Genomic DNA, 19,033 nt, shown 5'->3' with positions numbered 1-19,033 from the left:
TAACCTGGACTTGGGCATAGAGGGTATAATTTCGAAGTTTGCAGATGACACGGAACTCAGAAATGTAGTAACAATGTGAAGGTTAGTAACAGACTTCAGGAGGACATAAACAAACTGGTGAAATGGGCTGACACATGACAGATGAAATTTAATGCAAAGAAGTGTGAAGTGATGCATTTTGGTAGGAAGAATGAGAGGCAATATAAACTAAATGGCACAATTTTAACAGGTGCAGGAACTGAGAGACCTGGGGGTGCACTTACACAAATCTTTGAAGTGGTAGGAGAAGTTGAGAAGGCTGTTAAAAAAGCATAGGGGATCCTGGGCTTATTAACAGAGGCATAGAGTATAAAAGCAAGGAAGTTATGCTAAACCTTTATAAAACACTGGTTAGGCCTCAGCTAGAGTATTGGGTTCAAGTCTGGGCACCGCACTTTAGGAAGGATGTGAAGGCCTTAGAGAGGATGCAGTGGACATTTATTAGAATGGTGCCAGGGATGCGTGAATTCAATTATGTGGACAGACTGGAGAAGCTGGGGTTGTTCTCTTTACAACAGCAAAGGTTATGGGGAGATTTGATAGAGGTGTTCAAAATCATGAATGGTTTTGACCGAGTAAATAAGAAGAAACTGTTTCCAGTGGCAGAAAAGTCAGTAACCAGAGGACACAAATTTAAGATGATCGACAAAAGAGCCAGAGGCGACATGAAGAAATATTTTTTTACGTGGCGAGTTGTAATGGTCTGGAATGCACTGCCTGAAAGGGTGGTGGAAGCAGATTCAATAGTAACTTTCAAAAGGGAATTGGGTAAATACTTGAAGGGAAAAAATTTATAGGGCTATGGGGAAAGAACAAGGGAATGGGACTAAATGGGAAAGCACTTTCAAAGAGCCGGTGCAGGCCCCTTGGGCCGAATGGCCTCCCCCTGTGCTGTACCTATTATGATACTATAATACTTTGAATTAGATCATCCCTTAATCTTCTATACTCAGGGGAATACAAGCCTAGGCTGTGCAACCTGTCCTCATAATTTAACCCTTTTAGCTTTGGTATTGTTCTGGTAAATGTGCACTGCACCCCCTCCAAGGCAGATATATCCTTGTAGCAGGTGGTGCCATAGTTAGGGAATTAAGACAAAGAGTATCATTATGTTTCTAAATCCACCAAAACATCTCGCTATTAAATTACATTTTAAAAGTGATCAAGAAGTGAAGATAGATTTCAAAATATAGATGAAAGTTGAAAAAAAATTAAATCTGGACCAGTAAGGGCTGTACGGTGCTGATATGGATATGTCAGACTAGATAACACACAGCATAAATGTTCATGCTGTATGGAGATGATATCACAGAGAGATCTGTAGAAAAAAATTACATTAATATCACGTACGACTTGCAAACCGGTCCCAATCAATATAGTTCCCATCAACTATTAAAATTGATTTCTACTTTTATCATTTTAATCATTTGCCTAAAATATAGTGTGAACAGTGTTCAGTGTAATTCAATGTAGCAAGGTTTTTTTTGTGGGTATCAGATATACTTCTGACGTTATCAAAACCTCAAAACGTATGTCGCATTGACTTTACTCACATAATATTTCAAAAGATTAATTTATGGTGACAGGATATTACAGCTGTTTATCAGTTTCCACATGGATAGAAGCACTGAAGATATTAGTTAGACCTTCCTAAATCAGCTGTCAGTGCTGTCTTACCACATTGTCTGTTCTCTTTGGTGCTGTAGAAGTTGTTGTAATTTGATTTTGTCCTTGAATCTTCAATTTACGAGCTTCCTCCAATTGAGCCTTAAGTTTTGATGCCACGTCCTTAAAAAACAAAGTTAAAACTCTATTGATTATTCAGAATGTCCAGATGGATTATAGCACAGAAAAAATATTCATCAAGATGATTTCAGAGGGAACGATCATAAAAACATTTACATTGATGTTACTGGCACTCCTCTGCAATTTTATGTTAAGTATTTACTTCCCATTAATATTACATCTACCTTTTATCACTTTAATCATTCGTCCACAATGTGGTATAAACAGAAGACAATATGAACAGGTTTGCTTCCTGGTCTGAGCTGAGTTGGCTGGCAGTAGAAGCACCACAATTAGCCTCCGCATCCCTAGGCCAGGGAGGGCCACACTTCCTGATCACTATCCATTGACCCCTGCTAGAAAGAGCATATGTGGACTTTCATAAGGACAGTTGTGATATCCTCTGAAGATGAATAGCCCATTGACATTAAAATTTTAGGCTCAGAAGAACAACAACCAACATTTATATAGAGCCTTTGACATAGAAAAATATTGCAAAGAAGTTCATGAAGGGGTAAAAATGGGTACAGAGCATAAGTGGGGGAGTTAGGAGGTGGCCAAAAGCATGGCCAAATAGGTTGGTTTTGTGATGGCACCTAAAGCTGTGAAGAGAGTAAGTGAGACAGAAAGAGTTCCAGAGATTAGGGCTGAGACAACTAAAAATTCTGCACTGATAATAGAACAGATATAGGCACGCGGGAGGCCAGAGTTACAGGAACAAAGGACTTGGGGAAAAGTATAAAAATCAGGAGGTTACAGAGATAGGAAATGGGCAAAGTCATGGAGGGATTTGTAGATCAAGATTAAGATACTGAAATTGTTACATGGGGGCCAATGTAGGTCAACAACAACTGCAATTTTGGGATTGTGCTCCTTATTCCCAAGTCCAAAATATCTATATATACTGAACACAAAAGTGGACCCAGAACTGACCCCACTTCCAAATCTCCTCCAATCCAAGCAACACCCCTTCACCCGGACTCCTTGTTTCCTGTCTGTCAACCAATTTTCTACCAATGCTGCTGCATTTCCTCTTATACCACATGCCTGCATTTTTCTTACAAGCCACTTGTAAGAGACCTTATTGAATGCCTTCTGAAAATCCATATACATTACATCATCTGCAATCTCCTTATCTATCCAATCAGTCTATTCTTCAAAAAGCTCTATTAAACTTGTCATACATGATCTGCCTTTAACAAATCCATGCCAGCTGTCCTTGATTACCCCTTGCACTTTTAAAAGCTAATTTTAGTTTGAATTATGGATTCTAAGAGTACATCCATAACTGACATTAGACTCACTGGTCTATAGTTACCTGGTTTATCCTTCTTTCCCTTCTTAAACAAAAGTGTTACACTGGCTATTCTCAAGTCCCATGGCACAATTTACACATTTAAGGACGATTGAAGAATTGTGGCCAGGAACTCTGCCTCTCCTCTCCAACTTCTTTCATTAGCCCAGGTTGCATGCCATCAAGGCTTGGTGACTTATTCACCTTGTGCTCTACCAATTTCCCCCTTTTGTTTAGAACCCAATTCCTTTTCTATAGTTATCTCTAACAATTGTTCCACGTGCTTCTCCAGCACAGCTACATTATCACTTCCACCATCACCTGTAAAAGACCAATGCAAAATATTTATTTACTATCTCCACCATACCTTCATCCTCCACAATTAGGCTCCCTCAGTCATCCTTCTTAATTATTCTTTCATTTTTAGTATGTTCATAAAAGCCCTTACTATTTCCTTTTATATTATCGGCTAGTCTTTTCTCATATTCCTTTTAACCCTTCCAATCTCCTTTTTCACCTCCTCACTACATTTTCTATATTCATCATGATTATCTTCAAGATTATTAGACCTGGCTTTATCATATGCCTCCTTTTTACATTTCGGTTTAGTTTCAACCTCTCTATTTATCCGCAGAACTCTTTTTCATAGAATGATACAGCACAAAAGGTGGCCATTCTACTCATTGTGCCTATGCCGACTCTTTGAAAGAGTTATCCAATTAGTCCCACTCTCCCGCCCTATCCCCGGAGTGCATTCCAGATCATAACAACACACTGAGTAAAAAAAAATTCTCATCACCCCTCTGCACTTCTGCCAATTATCTGAAATCTGTATCCTCTGGTTACTGACTCACCCACCAGTAGAAGCAGTTTCTCCTTATTTACTCTATCAAAACCCCTCATAATTTTGAGCACATAGAATCATATGGCATAGGAGGAGGGCCGGCTCTTTAAAAGAGCTATCCAATTAGTCCCACTCCCCTGCTCTTTCCCCATAGCCCTGCAAATTTCTCCTTTTCAAGTATTTATCCAATTCCCTTTTGAAAATTACTATTAAATCTGGCCTTACCTTCTCTGTTCTAAGGAGAACAATCCCAACTTTTCTAGTCTCTCCGCATAACTGAAGTCCTTCATTTGTATCATTCTGATAAATCTCCTCTGCACCCTTTCCAAGGCCTTGATGTCCTTCCTAAAATGTTGTGCCCAGAATTGTACACAATACTCTAACTGAAGCTTATCCAATGATTTATAAAGAGTTAGCATAACTTCCCTGCTTTTGTACTCTATGGCTCTATTTATAAAGCCAAGGATTCCATATGCTTTTTTGACAGCTTTACCAACTTGTCCTGCCACCTTCAAAGATTTGTGTTTGTGCACCTCCAAGTCTCTCTGTTCCTGCATCCCATTTAAAATTGTACCATTTAATTTATAGCACCTCTCCTCATTCTTCTTCCCAAAGTGCATCACTTCACACATCTCTGCATTAAATTTCATCTGCCATGTGTCTGTCCATTTCACCAGTCTGTCTATGTCCTCCTGAAGTCTGTTACTATCCTCCTCACTTTTACTAAGTTTTGTGTCAACTGCAAGTTTTAAAATTACACTCCCTATTTCCAAGCCCAGGTCAATTATATCAAAAAGAGCAGTGGTCCTAATACCGACACCTGAGGGACACCATTGTATACCATCCTTTATAGTCTGAAATAAAACAGTCACCGTTATTCTTTGCTTTCGGTCTCTTAGCCAATATTGTATCCATGCTGCCACTATCCCTTTAATCCCGTGGGCATCAATTTTGCTAACAAGTCTATTATGTCTATTTTTTGATGTACCCTCTTTTCGCCTTAATTGAATATATTTATTTTGTACTCTTTCCTGCTTATATTTGAAGGTTTCCCACTACTGATCTATTCTGCTGCTTGTCAACTTTTTTACCCAGTTAACTTGGGCCAGATCCCCTCTTACTCGCTGGGTTTTGCCCTTTTCTAATCCAGCACCATTAACTATGGCTCGTCATTATCCTTTTCTATTCTTACATTGAAGCTAACAATGTTGTAGTCACTGTTTTCCAATTGGTTTCCTACTCTCACATCAGTTATTTGACCCACTTCATTTTCCACAACCAAATCGAGCATTACTTCCTTCCTTGTTGGACTGATCCAGGAAGCAGTCCTGGATGCTTTCTAAAAGTTTTTCACCACATTCTTTATTCCAGTCTATCTTGGGATGGGTAAAATCACTCACTATTACTATTCTGCTGTTCTTATACATCTCTCTGAACTGCCTGCAGATTTTCTCCTCTAACTTATCTCCATTGCACACTGAGAATTGTGCCATTTCCTTTCCTAGTTCTTAATTCTCAATTCTGTCTTAATGCAACTTTTAAGGACATCCTTACATTCTAGATAGAACTCTTTATTAATATTGCCATTCTTATTTGACAGTTATAAGGTCAGCCATTCATTGTACATAAATAATACCACATGTCTCATCATTTATCCTTTACTTACACCAATGATATCTATACAAAGACTTTGATCACAGAAAATTTAGAATGAGTAATATAGATGAAATACTGCACTGCTGAAATTTCTCACACCACTAGTACTAATAGAATTAAATTCCTCACTTCGTTACACAATTAGTTTGATTTACTTCTGCAGAGGACAATGAACATAAATTCTAGACATACTTTAGAAACAAACTTTGAACATATTTCACAAAATGTTATCCTAAATGATAATGCATAAAAGTATAATATGCACTTTTTCTCTTGTATTGCATAGATTCTTTCAATAGGAAAAAGGAGAATTTCTGTAATGTAAGAACCCAAATGCACTATTTGAGCTAAACATCCAAGCAGCCCATGTTACAACATTGATGTTGCTTTCAGTGTTACAACATGCCAAACATATGGATACCAATAACGTGATGTTTGGGGCATGTAGCAATGTTGCAAATTGGAGAGCAGTTCCATGTATTATCAGGCCCAGCACCAATTGCTCACTGCACTTAATGCTTTCTGAAAATGTTTGTGGTGCTGCAAGTCTGTCCTATGCAAAATAAATTGTTGGTTTATAGCCTGATGCCCAGTCTGTTAGAATGTACATTCAACCAACCTACCAAACACAGGTAGAATCATGTTGTACCATTGCAATAATCCACCATACAGTGGCAAGGGTTCTCTTTTGGATCCTTGGATCTCGTCATTGTTTTGGTTACTAAGGCCCCCAAAACAGTGTAATCAGGATGTGGTCCATAAATTGTTTGGTGATCACCTGAGCCCATGTTCTAGATGCTTACATGCCCCTGAAAGACTATGTACATAGTCAGTACTTCATCAGTATTGATCTCTCTGCATTAACAATTACTGGCATTCTGCAACATGCTATCTATCAGAAGACTAGGATAGACGGTGGTACGTATATAATACCCAAGTACTAAAGTATTGATAAAGCTGCACAAGCTACTACAGTTATGGATAATTCAATAGCAGTATAACTATCACAGATATTTCAAATTGGAGGGCAAACATCTTACATAATTGACAAAGAATGATTATCCACTGAATATAGTCAAGGAAAATGCAGCTTTTGCGAATAGCTTTGTTTCCATACAACTTCAAAGGAATCATATTTCTGTGGCTGAATTTACCTTAGAAGTCAAGTCTACCACCTGTTGCCAGCAAAGGAATTTGGCTAGATTGACTCCACACCAGTGGTTCACTACACAAGAAGTGAGCAACCATTTTAAAGGTCCAATGTATGTTGCAAGGTAGCTTAGGGGGAAGCATCTTTGTTGTTTGTGTATTGTGAAATATAACAAAATTATTGTAATAAGGGGTAAAGCATAATATTGTCCTTCAGCTGCAACCGTTAGAGATTTAACAGCTACCGGCTAAGTTACAGTTGATCTCTACTCCTCACTAACAATAATTTGCATTTATATAGTATCTTTAACGTAAAAAAAGTTTGTTTCAATTCCTACTGGTAAAATATACCATAATCCAGTGTGTACTGCAGGAACGTATTGAGGTGAGACCCTACAGCCATGAACACATACAAAAGCCAGCTGGCCGTAATAGGGATTACCTTCAAAAGCATAAGATGGACTTAGGAAAATAACCTAGACATGGATATTGACAACATTCTCTGGAAATGAAAACGGTTCTGCAGAAACAAAAGTTTAGTATAGAGGGAACTGAGAGCCAGATTAATGGTTCTTACGGAAACATACATAGCGCACACCAGAATACATCTCTCTTTCACATTGTGGCAGAGAGAGATGTGCTAATGGTATGGAGTGCTACAGGCTTTCTTCAAAGTGAATACCAAACATCTGAATCTCGAGAAAATTGAAAATGATTCCAATAAACATGAAAGGCGTAAGAGGTTGGTTACATGGAGCTGTAAGGATTGTCAGTGACTTAGCTGAATTGCAGAGTTGATTAAATAATTCTTTAATTCAGCTATAAGCTTTTTTATATATACAAGTACAATCCCTGGCTATATCAGTATGTATGCATCCTTGCATATGTGCAAATAATAGTTTAATTAAAAACCCAATAAAAGCTGTTGAGGATTTCCAAGTGGGGCTGCTAGTAAAACCCCTTACTTCATTGACTTAGAAGATACCATGGACTATCTCAGTTAAACATACAACCTTAACCAAAATTTGACAGTAGCTACAAATGGTTTACTTATATTAAAAGCATTTTAATGTCAGTACTCTGACCACCTTTGCAATTAACAACCCTGGCTTTGTCAAGACAATTTAGTTATGTTAACTCTTCTGAATCTTACCAGGTTTCCCATCAGTTCTGCTTTGATGATCTTAGCTCCCAGTTTATTCATCTCTTCCTCACTGAGGGGTTGTTGAGGTTCTTCACTTGTCGCAACAGATCTGACTGGAATAGTAGCACTGCTTCATGGGAGAAAGTGGTAAAATCCATAGAAAGGAAATGTTATTTCAAAATTCACAAAATATCATCAGAAACATGCAAAGACTCACAGGATTTGTGCTTCTTTCACAATCATAAAAGAAAAAAAATCTTTTGCTTGATCTATAAATTATGTATTATTAAGTTGCTTAACATGCAATCTTGTTTGTTAACTGTATTTTCTATACTGCTTTTCATAAAATTCAGCAACATCATATCAGAAATTACTGAAAAGTGTTGTTAACAGTGATTTCAACACTTAAATAAACTCTTTATGAAATAAAGATGAAAAAAGTGTATTTTATTTTTTATATTCTATTTAAATTCAATTCTGGAGCTCAACAGCTTACCTTGGCGTAAACAGCACAAATTCATAGGGATTCATACTGTTAAATCCATTCATTTTTCTATACATATATATGATTAGTTCAATGAGAATTTTGGTAAGTATTTACTTAATTGATATAGTCAGGGGCTGTAATTAAAAAATATATTTTTCTAGCCTGGTAAATTTATTTTTAAAAGAACTACTTCATCAATTCAGGCACGGTCAACAGCAGTCTCTAGGAGTCCACAGAAAGATTCACTTACTCTTAAGTCAGCATTTTCATTATTATATGAATGATTTTTAACTGGGAAAATTTTAACCGGGAGTCCCGAAGGCTGTGTTGTCTGCCCAGTGCCAGGGTTAAGGATATCTCCTTGCAGTTGGAGAAGAACTTGGAACATGAGGGGGAGGATCCAGTTGTCGTGGACCACGTAGGAACCAACAACATAGAACTAGGATTGAGGTTCTGCTGAAGGAGTTTGAGGAGCTAGGGTCCAAATTAATAAGCAGAACCTCAAAGGTAATAATCTCTGGATTACCACCTGAGCCACACGCAAATTGACATAGGGTCAAACAGGTCAGAGAGCTAAATGCGTGGCTCAAAGAGTGGTGTTGGAGACAGGAGTTTCGATTCATGGGGCACTGGCACCAGTACTGGGAAAAGAGGGAGATGTTCTGTTGGGGCGGACTCCACTTAAACCGGGTGGGGACCAGTGGCCTGGCGAATCGAATATCTAGGGCAGTAGATAGGGCTTTAAACTAAAAAGGAGCGGGGAGGGTTCAGGGAAGGGTAAATTTATAAACCTAAAGAGAAAAGTCAAGGCCGTAGAGCAGTGTAGTGATTCGGGTAAAGATGAGCAGAGAGTGTCAGGAAGGGACAGAGTGTTTAACGGTAATATTGCATCAGTGAATAAGATCAAATCAGGGAAAAATAATAAAAATTTAAAATTAGTGGCGTTTATCTGAACGCACAAAGCATTCAGAGCAAGATAGACAAATTAATGGCACAAATAGAGATAAATGGGTTTGATCTAGTTGCCATTACTGAGACGTGGTTGCAAGGCAATGAAGGTTGCGAACTAAATATTCCAGGGTACTTGACGTTTTGAAAAGACAAACAAAATGGAAAAGGTCGGGGGGGGGGGGGGGGGGTAGCCATAATAATAAAGGATGAGATAAAGACAGTAGTGAGAAAAGATCTTGGCTCAGAAGATCACGAAGAAGAATAAGTATGGGTGGAGCGAAGAAATAACAAGGGGCAGAAAACACTGGTGGGTGTAGTTTATAGGCCACCTAACAGTAGTTATCATAGAATCACAGAAAGGTTACAGCACGGAAGGAAGCCATTCGGCCCATCGAGTCTGCGTCAGCTCCATGCAAGTGCAATCCAGCTAGTCCCACTCACCCGCTCTTTCTCCGTAGCCCTGCAAATGTTTTCCTTTCAAGTACTTATCCAGCTCCCTTTTGAAATCCAAGATTGAATCTGCCTCCACCACCCCTTCAGGAAATGCATTCCAGATCCTAACCACTCAATGTGTAAAAAAGTTTTTCTTCATGTCACCTTTGGTTATTTTGCCAATCACCTTAAATCTATGTCCTCTGGTCCTTGACCCTTCCGCCAATGGGAACAGTTTCTCTCCAACTACTCTGTCTGGACCCTTCATGATTTTGAATACCTCTATCAAATCTCCTTGCAACCGAGTCTGTTCCAAGGAGAATGACCCCAGCTTCTCCAGTCTATCCACGTAACTGAAGTCCCTCATCCCTGGAATCATTCTAGTAAATCTCTTCTGCACCCTCTCTAAGGCCTTCACATCTTTCCTGAGGTGCGTGCCCAGAACTGGACATGATAGTCCAGTTGTGGCCGAACCAGTGTTTTATAAAGGTTCATCATGACTTCAATACTTTTGTACTCTATGCCTCTGTTTATAAAGCCCAGGATCCTGTATGCTTTTTAACCACCTTCTCAACCTGCCCTGCCACCTTCAACGATTTATGCACATATACCCCCAGATCTCTCTGCTCCTGTACCCCTTTTAGAGTTGTGCCCTCTAGTTTATATTGCCTCTCCTTGTTCTTCCTACCGAAATGTATCACTTTGCACTTTTCATCTGCCACCAGCCTGTCTATATCTTCTTGAAGTCTATCACTATCCTCCTCCCTGTTCACTACCCTTCCAAGTTTTGTGTCATCTGCAAATTTTGAAATTGTGCCCTGTACACCCAAGTCCAAGTCATTAATATATATCAAGAAAAGCAGTGGTCCCAGCACTGACCCCTGGGGAACACCACTGTACACCTCCCTCCAGTCTGAAAAACAACCGTTCACCACTACTCTGTTTCCTGTCCCTTAGCCAATTCTGTATCCATGTTGCTACTGCCCCCTTTATTCCACAGGCCGCAATCTTGATGATAAGCCTACCGTGCAGCACTTTATCAAATGCCTTTTGGAAGTCCATATACACAACTGCATTGCCTCATCTACCCTCTCTGTTACCTCATCAAAAAGCTCTATCAAGTTGGTTAAACACGATTTGCCTTTAACAAATCCATGCTGGCTTTCCCTAATCAATCCACCCTCGTCCAAGTGACTGTTAATTCTGTCCCGGATTATCATTTCTAAAAGTTTCCCCACCACTGAGGTTAAACTGACTGGCCTATAGTTGCTGGGTTTATCCTTACACCCTTTTTTGAACAAGGGTGTAACATTTACAATTCTCCAGTCCTCTGGCACCACCCCCGTATCTACGGATGATTGGAAGATTATGGCCAGTACCTCTGCAATTTCCACCCTTACTTCCCTCAGCAACCTAGGATGCATCCCATCCGGACAGGGTGATTTATGTACTTGAAGTACAGCTAGCCTTTCAAGTACCTCTTCTTTATCAATTTTTAGCCCATCTAGTATCTCAACGATATCTTCCTTTACTGAGACTGTTGCAGCATCTTCTTCCTTGGTAAAAACAGATGCAAAGTACTCATTCAGTACCTCAGCCATCCCCACTGCCTCCATGAGTAGATCTCCTTTATGGTCCCTAATTGACCCCACCCTCCTCTTACTACCTGTTTACTGTTTACGTGCCTGCAGAAGACTTTTGGATTCCCGTTTATGTTGGCCGCCAGTCTATTCTCATACTCTCTCTCTTTGCCCCTCTTATTTCCTTTTTCACTTCTGCTCTGAACTTTCTATATTCTGCCTGGTTCTCACTTGTGTTATCAACCTGACATCTGTCATACGCCCCTCTTTTCCGTTTCATCTTACTCACTATTATCCAACCATACTGTTGGACAGAGTATTAATCAAGAAATAAGAGTTTGTAACAAAGTTAATACAATGATCGTTATGGGCTTTCATCTTCCTATAGACTAGGCAAATCAAATTGGCAAAAGTAGTTTGGAGGACGACTTCATGGAATACATTCGAGACAGTTTCCTAGAACAATACGTCGTGGAACCAACCAGGGAACAGGCTATTTTAGATCTTGTCTTGTGTAATGAGGCAGGGTTAATTAGCAGTCTCATAGTAAGGGATCCTCTTGGGAAGAGTTATCAAAATATGATAGAATTTCATATTGAGTTTGAGAGTGATGTACTTAAGTCCGAAACTAGTCTTAAACTTAAACAAAGCCAATTACAGGTATGGGGTGGGGGGGGGCAAGCTGCCTAAAGTTGATTGGGAAATTAGATTAAAAGATATGATGGCAGATAAGCAATGGCAAATATTTAAATAAATATTTCATAATTCTCAAAGAATGTACATTCCATTCAGAAATAAAAACTCCACAGGAAAAGTGATCCATCCGTGGCTAACTAAAGAAGTTAAAGATAGTATTAGATTAAAAGAAGAGGCTTATAATGTTGCCAAGAAGAGTAGTAAGTCTGAGGATTGGGAGAGTTTTAGAAACCAGCAAAGGATGACCAAAAAAATGATGAAGAGCGAGAAAATAGAATATGAGAGTAAACTAGCAAGTAATGTAAAAACAGATTCTAAGAGTTTGTACAAGTATGTAAAAAGGAAGAGATTAGCCAAAATAAACATGGGTCCCTTAGCGACTGAGACAGGAGAAATTATAATGGGGAATAAGGAAATGGCAGAGATGTTAAACAAATATTTTGTATCTGTCTTCACAGTAGAAGACACAAAAATCATACCAGAAATAGTGGGGAACCAAGGGTCTAATGAGAGTGAGGAACTTAAAGTAACTAATATTAGTAAAGAAAAAGTTATGGAGAAAATAATCGGACTAAAAGCTGACAAATCCCATGAACCCACTGGGCTACATCATAGGGTTCTAAAGGAGGTGGCTGCAGAGATATTGGATGCATTGGTCGTGATCTTCCAAAGTTCCCTAAATTTTAGAACGGTCCCAGTGAATTGAAAGGTAGCAAATGTAACACCGAAATTCAAGAAAGGAGGGAGAGAAAACACAGGGAACTATAGGCCAGTTAGCCCGACATCAGTCGGCGGGAAAATGCTGGAATCCATTATTAAGGACGTGGTAACTGGGCACTTAGAAAATCATAATATGATTAGGCAGAGTCAACATGGTTTTATGAAAGGGAAATCATGTTTGACAAATTTATTAGAGTTTTTTGAGGATGTAACTAGCAGGGTAGATAAAGGGGAACCAGTGGGTGTAGTATATTTGGAATTTCAAAAGGCATTCGATAAGGCGTCACACGAAAGTTTGTTTCGCAAGATAAGAGCACATAGGGTTGGGGGTAATATCTTAGAATGGATAGAGGATTGGTTAATGGATAGAAAACAGAGAGAAGGAACAAACGGGTCTTTTTCAGGTTGCCAGGCTGTAACTAGTGGGGTGCAGCAAGGATCAGTGCTGGGGCCTCAGCTATTTACAATTTATATTAATGACTTAGATGAAGGGACCATGTGTAATGTATCCAAGTTTGCTAATGGTACAAAACTACGTGGGAAAGTAAGCTGTAAGGAGGACACAAAGAGTCTGCAAAGGGACATAGACAGGTTAAGTGAGTGCGCAAAAAGGTAGCAGATGAAGTATAATGTGGGGAAATGTGAGGTTATTCACCTTGCTAGGAAGAATAGAAAAACAGAATATTTTTCAAATAGTGAGAAACTATTAAATGTTGGTGTTCAGAGGGATTTGGGTGTCCTTGTACACGAAACACACATGCAGGCAATAAGGAAGGCAAATGGTATGTTGGCCTTTATTGCAAGGGAGTTAGATTACAAGGGTAAGGAAGTCTTGCTGCAATCGTACAGGGCTTTAGTGAGACCACACCTGGAGTACTGTGTACAGTTTTGATCTCCTTACCTAAGGAAGGATATACTTGCCTTAGAGGTTGTGCAACAAAGGTTCACTAGATTGATTCCTGGGATGAGAGGGTTGTTCTATGAGCAGAGATTGAGTAGAATGGGCCTATGTTCTCTGGAGTTTAGAAGACTGAGGTGACATCATTGAAACATATAAGATTCTGAGGGGGCTTAACAGGGTAGATGCTGAGAGGCTGTTTCCCCACGGTGGAGAGTGTAGAACTAGGGGGCATGGTCTCAGGATAAGTGGTTGGCCATTTAGGACTGAGATGAGGAGAAATTTCTTCACTCAGAGGAGTAAATCTTTGGAATTCTCTACCCAAGAGGGCTGTGGATGCTCAGTCATTGAGTATATTCAAGGCTGAGATCGATAGATTTTTGGACTCCAAGGGAATCATGGGATATAGGGATCGGGCAGGAAAGTGGAGCTGAAGTCGAAGATTTGCCATGATATTACTGAATAGCGGAGCAGGCTCGAGAGGCCGTATGGTCTACCTCTGCTCCTATTTCTTATGTTCTTATTTTTAATTGCTCTGACTTTGAAGGCTTTTTAATCAAACTATAGAATAATAGCATATAAATGCTTACCAAGTTCATCTAATTTAGGAGAGGCCATTAGCGCCTTCATTAAAATAGCAGACAAAGGAATTTCAGACAAATATGCAACTTTGTACAATATTATCACACAGCATTCATTTTAAGGCCCAAGTCTGTTCACATTTGCTTCTTTTTAACAAATCAGTGTGATACTAGCTTGTTGTTGTTTTACCTAGTGCATTGAAAACATTGACTTTCACACATACATCCCAAGACACCTTGCATGTTTCCCAACTTCAAGGGGCCATGGTAAACTCTGCGAACTTACACAGGCAAATTCAACTTTTTTGCTCTATGTAAGGAGAAAACAGAACAATTGATTTCACAAAGTACTTTGGTTTATGCATCTCAAAACCTTCAGTTAAATTAAAGCCACATTAAGTCATCTCTACACCATTTAACATACCGAAGTGTGGTTGTTTTGAGAGCAGGATTTCAACATTTATACGCAATCAAACCTATAACTATATTCCCCCCCCCAATACGCCACCTTTAATAACCACCCAAACTATGGAAATCATACATTGAAGGACTGAATATTTTATAAGTTTTCAGAGCAGCTAATAATCTCAGCAACAGGAGAGAGATGAATGCTTAACAGACTGGTTTGCCTTTTATGATACTGCACTTCATATAATACATTCTTGCTACATTCCTGTCAGTTATTGAAAGAAGGCTTCATAAGAGCAGAACCGAAATGGCTTTCTCTCTCAAAAACCCACACTTAATATCAGTATAGTATACATTATAGTACTAATTGTTTTTCAACATACATATAATGTTACAAATTTACCTACCTACATACTGCAAATTTAAGGTGCAAATACTCTAAACTATCATTTTACAAGGTATGATTGCAGTTTTTTTTGATATAAACTATTTGGAAGGATTCATGTTAACGGGAGGAATCTGGCAACAACAGTCATAAGATAGAGATTGTAAGGATAAAATTAAGTGTCACATTAACTTTGTGTCTGGTCTCTCATGGATTTGGTCTAGGAATCCAATGCAATATTTTTCCTGTGATGGGATTATTGCACTCACTTCTTATGTGGGATAATTTTGTTCCACACGTCAACACATTTTTAGATCACTCACAATCCTCAAATGTGACCTTGGTCCTCAGCTTCACTAGTTGAAAATGTGTGAATGTCTAGTTGACATTTAGATCTAACGGATATCTACACCTTTTTCAATACCTTTTGAATGTTTAATGTCCTTTTTATCTTTCACAGCAGAGGCACCTTTTCATAAACTTTTTTTTATATAAATTTCTAATGCTGAATAGTAGATCATTTATTTCAATTTGTAGTGGGGGGGGTTTGTTCTATTGCTAAAATCAAACCTCTAAAAATTTGGCTACTCTATACATGCCGTAAAGGTCATCCCCCACTCCAACCCCAATTTTATACCCTATCTGAAATAGTTGCAGTATCAAGAGCTTCCTCTTCATCTCTTGAGCCTAGGCAGTGACTGCTGTTATGCTACTCAACCATGGGGAGGGCAAATCATAGCAGAGCCTGATCCTGACCTCACCAATGTCTAGACGAGCAAAACCGCATCCTCTTTCACCCGCATAGATGTGTGCTTCCCAGCCCGCCAATACATGAAAGAGGGGACTGAGAGAGAGTGAGATGTGGAGAACATAAGAGGAGGACAGCGGGATGGGAAAGTGGGATGCAAAAGAGAATGAGAAGTGAAGGAAAAGAGCGAGAGAATGAGTGATAAAAAGAAAGAACTGAAACAAGCAAGAGTGCAAGATGTGGAGGAGGAGATGCATGGGTGGCATTGATAGCCAAGACAGAAATGAAGTGGTAGAGAAAGACAGAAATGCAGAAAGCAGAAATGAGGAAGAGACGAACAGAACTGGAAAAGGAAATAAAGAGAAATAAGTGAAGGAATAAGAGATTCTTTTTGCAGACATAGCAGTACCAATATTAGTAAAGTAGCATGGGAGGCTGAGAACTTTCTGTTGGGGATCATCCCAAAAAGGTTTCAGGACTGCTAAATTAGATAGGCTTTGACGACACTTATTATCCAGGGTGGACATAGTGCTCAAGTAAGCTGTAAATAAAGGTGAGATTTAAAATATAAAAACAAAATACTTGCTCCAAATTTCAGGATTTTGCTCCAATTAAATGGAATATGCCAAACTCTCTTGCCCACTAGCAAATACTTTGGTTTCTCGCCAGTGCTGCAGAGTATGCTGGACTCCCAGCTGAACCTGCTCCAACCCGCCTTCCCAAGTGTTCCTGGTCCAGCCCTTAGCCCGAGTGGTGGAATTTGGGAGTTGTCATGAGCACCCCCCACCCCCCACCCCCCACCTTCACTTTGAGGTCGGCCAATTTTGTATATCAGAGCTCAGCAAAACTGACTGTAAATAATTTACTCACTTAACTTTTAAATTCTGATCATGCTGCCGTTTTAAGTCTGACACAAACGGCAATGCAACTTTGGGGATGTCGTCGAGGCTGTGCTGACCAAGTCAGCCTAATCTGGACTTCGACTCCCCCAATCCCTCGACCTTAGCTCTGCCCCTGCTTAGCCCTATCTAATCTCTCAACCATCTATGTTGTTGCACCTTTCTAACAGCTTTTCCCCATCTTGAACTCCAACTCAGTATATGTTATCTTCCATCTTACTGTGTACCTTAGTTCATAAAAAATATAAGATAGATAACTGAGTACATTGGTAAAGTAACACGTGCGAGAGTCGCACAGAGACATACAGAAGAGATGGAAGACTTACGGAAATATTTTGGACAGATTTTTAAAAGCATGAGAGGGAAGTAGCAAGGCAAAGGAGCTCCAGAGAACAATTGAGAACCCAAGCTTCAAAGTAGTAAATGCATGGGTTAAAGTCTTGGCAGTAATGGGGTGAGGTGAGGACAAAGGCAGGTGATGTTTCGAAGATGAAACGCAGTGGGTTTGATGATGGAATAGGTATGAGTAAATAAACTCAGCTCAGGGTCAAGCACACACAAGATTCCAGGCTACCAGATTTAGCCCAAAATGGCAATCAGGAAAGTTTATGGAGTTAAGAGGAGAGGTCTAATTTTGTGGCAAGTTGGATGTTTGTTAATGTTTATTGACAGATAATCTAACCAGTTATTAGGCAGAGAGCAACTTGCAATCTCTTAACTTTAAAGGTAATAACGTTTATTCTGTTTCTGACACTAAACATTTATGTAGATAACCTATTTAGGTGATTATATAGAATATTTAACAGCTTGGTGTTGCTCAATTAAAAATATGCACAGATTAGATATATTTCTCTGACAAACCTGTGAAAATAGCTACAATATTATTACTAGCATGCCTTTATCCATTGTATTTTCAATGTAATTCTTGAGCTTTTACTAAATGCCTTAGGCTTCAGTCTTCGCAATTAATTGGGAACTGCTAATTGCTTTGTACATTCGGGACAAACGGAAGCCTTTGTTCGACTTATTCATTACCAGCAATTTCACTCTAGGTCATTTGGGCCACAATCTTCAGTTCCGGTTGCTGTCATTAGTCGTAATGTGCAGACTTGAGTGTGCTATAGCAATTAATAATAAAATGTTCAAAGGCTAAGAAACTGCACTGAATCTAATGTGTTAACCATTCAATTCTATTAAAGTAACACCCACAGGTCATCAGCTTAATTACAATTGAGACTGATGTTATTTAATTTGTGAGCGACAGGTTGGTACATGAAGATTCATGTCCCCCATTATAATTACAGCAGTCTCTCTGAATAAAGTCAAGGACAGCTTTGTCAGTAGAACATCTCAAGAAGGTCAAAAGCTACTGTAAATTGAATATAAGATTACTGGAAACAACATGTTCCATAATTTTTAAACTGTGAAGATAAAGAACAGGTGTTCTTTCACATAATTCCATTATCCAAGTGGAGATTTGTCAAATAAAATAATATGACATTTATGCATATTTCTAGAGCTATCCCTTATTAATACATTATCAAATGGGATTTAGAGAATAAAACATTACCAAATATTTATGATTGCATAGTGGTGACTGCAGCAATGTGGGATGCAGCATCAATCCACTCTGCATTGCAATGGAGATGTCACAAATGGATGGAAGTAAGGAAAAATCATACATGTGTTACATGAATTACAGAGCAGGGGAGAAAACATTAGGATTTAACACTCTGAATAATAAATATATAAATGTAAACAGTTACAAAATATAACCCATGAATATTTAAAACCATACAACCTGCAATTTAAAAAAATATACTTCAATCAAAACTAAGATAATCTGAAAGTGCTAGAATTAAACATTTTTTCCAGGAGACTGTATGCTTCAAATTTGATGTTTTATTCATATGCAAATCATCTACTGGGTCTTGCCAATAGTCTTTGCAAAATTTAGAATGAGAAAAGATTAAGCACTGCATTGCATATCATTGTATTCCAAAGATAAGAATCCCTTTTTAAAAGAACATTTAATTGCCATAGAAAATTAAATTAAACTGGTTCAAGGATTCTTCAGTAATAATTCACTCAGATAGTCTGTGATCAATGTCAACAATGGTAATAGATAGAGTTGCTATCCAAATGTATCCTATGGTGACCATATCTTAAAGATTAAAAATGGTCTTAAACAGGAAGGGATATTTAGTCTTTGCACCCTAAAATTGTACATTAAAAAAAAATACTCATTGGAGCATGTTCAAAGATAATATTGAATGGGATGCTATTTTGCATTTGATTTGTCATCACCACCTTCCTTAAAAAAAAAACCGGAGCCTC

At 38.7% G+C, this 19,033-nt stretch overlaps 1 protein-coding gene across 3 annotated transcripts in view; it reads right to left on the bottom strand.

Moving 5' to 3' along the window:
* Positions 1-19,033, bottom strand: part of cwf19l2 (CWF19 like cell cycle control factor 2) — a 151,551-nt gene that overhangs the window by 37,098 nt on the left and 95,420 nt on the right. For 2 of the 3 annotated variants that reach the window (XM_067986138.1, XM_067986140.1), the window contains 2 exons: positions 7,921-8,041; positions 1,717-1,827 (listed from right to left, as the gene is read on the bottom strand). In XM_067986138.1, the coding sequence (XP_067842239.1) occupies positions 1,717-1,827; positions 7,921-8,041 (232 nt within the window). The remainder of the gene's footprint in view (positions 1-1,716; positions 1,828-7,920; positions 8,042-19,033) is intronic. The other variant, XM_067986139.1, reaches the window with a different exon arrangement.

This window comes from Heptranchias perlo, chromosome 6, assembly GCF_035084215.1.
Source record: "Heptranchias perlo isolate sHepPer1 chromosome 6, sHepPer1.hap1, whole genome shotgun sequence".
Taxonomy (NCBI): domain Eukaryota; kingdom Metazoa; phylum Chordata; class Chondrichthyes; order Hexanchiformes; family Hexanchidae; genus Heptranchias; species Heptranchias perlo.
The sequence above is the reverse complement of the archived record's forward strand: the minus strand, read 5'-3'. Positions and strand labels throughout refer to the sequence as shown.